The sequence below is a fragment of the Eimeria mitis genome, genomic scaffold, assembly GCF_000499745.2.
Source record: "Eimeria mitis Houghton genomic scaffold, Emh_scaff770, whole genome shotgun sequence".
Lineage (NCBI taxonomy): Eukaryota > Apicomplexa > Conoidasida > Eucoccidiorida > Eimeriidae > Eimeria > Eimeria mitis.
The window spans coordinates 5,036-9,067 of NW_013575651.1; the positions used below are offsets into that span (position 1 = coordinate 5,036).

The window sequence follows — 4,032 nt, forward strand, 5'->3', positions numbered from 1 at the left end:
TTGTTGTTATGTTTGTGCTTGAAGCCCCTCAAAACTTCCCCCTTCTTCCCGTTTTCTCTTTCACATATTCAAGTTCAACACTGGAAAGATGGCGGCCCTTAAACTTTTTTCGCTCGCCTCCGCGTCTGCGTTCCTGATGGCGAACGCTGTCCATCAAACCGAGAAGCAAACACCATTGAACGCGAGAGTACAATCGTCAACCTACACTGTAAATCTGGGTATGTGGGCAAATACTTGTTTGATGGGGAGGATTTCAGCCTTGTGTTGGTCAAAAGTAAATGCATTGGAGGCGATGAGTTGTGCTGGTTGTTCAGTGGAGCTTGGAAGCGAAGAAGTCCTTCCAGGGGACTTCAATGAATGGCTCCAAACCAGTTTTGCAAGTATCACTGTTTGTACATTTGGGCTTAGGATGTCTGCATCGGTTGCTTTTATGCAGGGGAAGATCCTGTGTGCCTCGACGAAATCAACGCTGCTCGCGAAGCCGCTGGACTGGCACACTTCAAAGTGGCAACACAGGAAGAACACAAGTTGCCTAAAACTGAGCCAGACCTAGAAGAAGGGGAAAGTACTACATGGAATCCCGTTTGTGAAGCTCTGATAGCAGTAAGTGTCTTCCCTTATGGCCTCAGAACTTCGACCAGATATTCTATATTTCATGCGGTCTCACTCTTTCTTCAGTGCTTCTCTCATTTCAGGAGAGCCCAGAAGAACCAGAAGGAAGCACGGAAGGGTTTAAAAGTGGTACATACGCCTTCATGGCCTTGGAATCGGAGACGCCTGACTGCGCCGCCGCAGTGAGCCACTGGAAAGACGCCGCCAGCAACTTCACTACAATCCCTCCAGCGAAGAATAACGAAACGGAACTCTACGGCAAACAACATAACGTTTCCTTCATTGCTATGTACAACCCTTCAAACGATGCCGCCGCTGACTGCCGAGTCGTTACATGCACTCAACCTGCAACTTCCAGCCCCGGAGCAGCCAACTTCCGGAACACTGAGAAAGAGAAGAAAGGCTATGCTCTACTGTGCATGACCACACCTGATGCACTTAACGAGGATGCAGGTCCCTTCACGTAAGTTGGCAATCAATTTTTGCAGAACGACAGCTGGCTACAGAGCTGGGCTTGTGGATGCGAATACAGTGTTGTGTGTTGTTCATCTGTTGGCGAATTGTGCTCAGCGAAGACCAGTGGAAGAAGATCAAGGCATCCCTCACAGGCTCAGCCACTACTGTTGCACCGAGTCTGCTTGCCGTTGCTATTGCGGTCCTTGGCTTGGTTACCCTTTAAAGCAGTGATATCTCCGTGGCACCCGACTGGTGCAGATACTATTCAACCAGTGCCGCGCTCCGCAGTGTCTTATTTACATTTTCCTTCTTTCAGAACAGACACTCTGACTGGCGTGTACAGCTTAAGCAGATCTTTGCTTCTCGCTGCATCCACAGGACTGCGGCCATCGAAAGCTTCCAACACACGCCCTATATGCTCTTGCTTGTGCCTACGGGATTTGCGCTGCATGCGCCGCTAGTTAAGAGCCTTCGCAGCCTTTTTTATTTCTATGGGCAACAAATGCTTGATTGCCTCGGGTGCTTCTGTGGCACTGTCATGAGTCTTAGGTACTTCTTCCTTTTTACTGGTTTCATCGACCGGAATTATCACTCTCAGGCCATCCATACAGCCACCTTGTGCACCGGTGCTTGCTTGCGCAGATGTTTTCGCACATTTGTGCAAGCATACCGCCCTGCCCTACATGCGTCCGCGTTGCAGTAAGTCTAGGGACCGGCCGCATTTCGCACTTTTTAGGCTGACGAAATACAGAGGGGAAGCTGAGGAGTTTGATAGGAGTGTTGCTGCCTTTAGCATTTTCCCTTTCTATATTCGGGCGCATAAGCCTTAAGAGCATCGACGCAGGGCAACTCCCGTCGATGAAGGGGCACCATACAACACCCTGGTCACGGCCAAGAGAGGGGCGAGCCACAGTCTCGAGGCAATTTATACTAATAAAATTCATACATGGCTCACGTGTCTTATAATGAATTGGTACATTGACAGGACAACATTAGTCGAGCACGAGGGACCTCGGCTCTCAGTATCACCGATTCAGCCACAATGCCATGGATTTTCCGTTGGCGCTTCACGTCGCGTTCGGCGGCGGTAGGGGGCCCTGTGTAGACAATAATTATTGAAATACCTCATTGAAGTATTTTTAACAACGCTAGTGTTGGAAACTCAACTCCAGCACATAAACACAACGACTCCACGCCGGGCCGGATGGGCCAGCCGTAGTCCGCTCCCTCGCCACCTCCTCCTGCACACACACTGCATAGCATATTGTTACGTCTGTTCTTGAAGCCCCTCAAAGCTTTCCCCATTCCTCCTGTTTTCATTTGCACACATTCAGCTTCAGCACTGAAAACATGGCGGCCCTTAAACTTTTTTCGCTCGCCTCTGCGTCTGCGTTCTTGATGGCGAACGCTGTCCATCAAACGGCAAAGCAAACTTCATTGACAGCGCAGGGATCATCCCCAACCTACACTGTAGATCTCGGTATGCCGGCAAATACTTGTTTGGTGGGGAGGGTTTCAGCCTTGTGGTGGTCCAAAGTAAATGCGTTGGCGGCGGTGAGTTGTGCTGTAGGTTCAGTGGCGCTTGGAACGGAAGAAGTCCTCCAACGGGCAACAAATGGTTCCAACCCACTTTTGAAAGTATCCGTCTTCGTACATTTTTGCTTAGGATGCATGCATCGTTCGTTGTTCTGCAGGGGAGACTGAAGGGCATTGAATTGCTCCAACCCACGTTTGCAAGTATCAATACTTGTTAAATTTGGGCTTATGGTGTGTGCTTTGTGCATCGTTTCTGCAGAGGATGCTAATGTGTGCCTCGAAGAAATCAACACTGCACGCCAAGCCGCTGGACTCGAACGCTTCAAAGAGCCCAGCGGAGACCTAACGTGGCCTCAAACTAGCGTGGCGAAAGTGGAACAGCCAAGTACCGCCTGGAATCCTGTTTGTGAAGCTCTGATAGCAGTGAGTGTCCTTCGTTGCGGCGTGCGTCCTCCGTCCTCCTATCTCTACTTCATTTTGTCTCACTTCGTCATCCGTGCATTTTTCATTTCAGGAAGACGCAGAAGAAGAGGCAAGTAACACAGATGGAAACGAGTTTACAAGTGGCACGTACGCCTTCATGGCCTTGGAATCGGAGACGCCCGACTGCGCCGCCGCCGTGAGCCACTGGAAGGACGCCGTCAACAACTTCACTGCAATCCCTCCGGCGAAGAATAACGAAACGAAACTCTACGAGAAACAGCAGAACGTTTCCCTTATCGCTCTGTACAACCCTTCCGACGATGCCGCTGCTGACTGCCGGGTTGTGACCTGCACACTACCAACAGGTTCCCAACCGTCAACGTCCAACATGCGGAGTGCTGAGAAAGAGAAGAAAGGCTACGCTCTACTGTGCATGACCACACCTGATGCACTTAAAGGCGAGGATGCTCCCTTCGAGTAAGTTGGCAACCATTTCCTGCAAAGCAATAGCTGTGCACAGGGCTGGGCATGTCGATGCGAATTCAGTGTTGTGTGTTGTTCATCTGTTGGCGAATTGCGCGCAGCGAAGAGCAGTGGAAGAAGATCAAGGCATCAATCACAGGTTCAGCCTCTGCTGTTGCCCCGAGTCTGCTTGCCGTCGCTATTGCGGCCGTTGGCTTGGTTGCCCTTTGAAGCAGTGATCTCTCCGTGGCACCTGGCTGCTGCCTATACTATTCAACCAAAGCAGCGCTCCGCAGCGTCCTATTTATATTTTCCTATCCTCAGAACAGACACTCTGACTTGCGTGTACAGCTTAAGCAGGTGTTTGCCTTCCGCTGCATTCATAGGATTGCGGCTATCGGAAGTTTTCAAGACGCACCCTATATACTCCTGCTTGCGGCTGTCGGATATGCGCTGCGTGCGCCACTAGTTAACAGGCCTTCTCACCCTTTTCACTTCAATGGGCAGCAGATGCTTGCTTGCCTCGGCTGCTTCTGTTGCGAG

At 50.7% G+C, this 4,032-nt stretch overlaps 2 protein-coding genes across 2 annotated transcripts; both read left to right on the forward strand.

Moving 5' to 3' along the window:
- Positions 1–88: 88 nt before the first annotated feature.
- On the forward strand, positions 89–1,291 carry EMH_0021720 (SAG family member; the record flags this gene model as incomplete). Its single annotated transcript, XM_013501834.1, has 4 exons — positions 89–218; positions 437–603; positions 696–1,075; positions 1,183–1,291. 4 exons carry the CDS (start codon positions 89–91, stop codon positions 1,289–1,291), a joined length of 786 nt encoding a protein of 261 aa, XP_013357288.1.
- Positions 1,292–2,418: 1,127 nt separating this feature from the next.
- Positions 2,419–3,720, forward strand: EMH_0021730 (SAG family member; the record flags this gene model as incomplete). Its single annotated transcript, XM_013501835.1, has 4 exons — positions 2,419–2,548; positions 2,864–3,027; positions 3,119–3,504; positions 3,612–3,720. 4 exons carry the CDS (start codon positions 2,419–2,421, stop codon positions 3,718–3,720), a joined length of 789 nt encoding a protein of 262 aa, XP_013357289.1.
- Between the last annotated feature and the right edge of the window lie 312 nt (positions 3,721–4,032).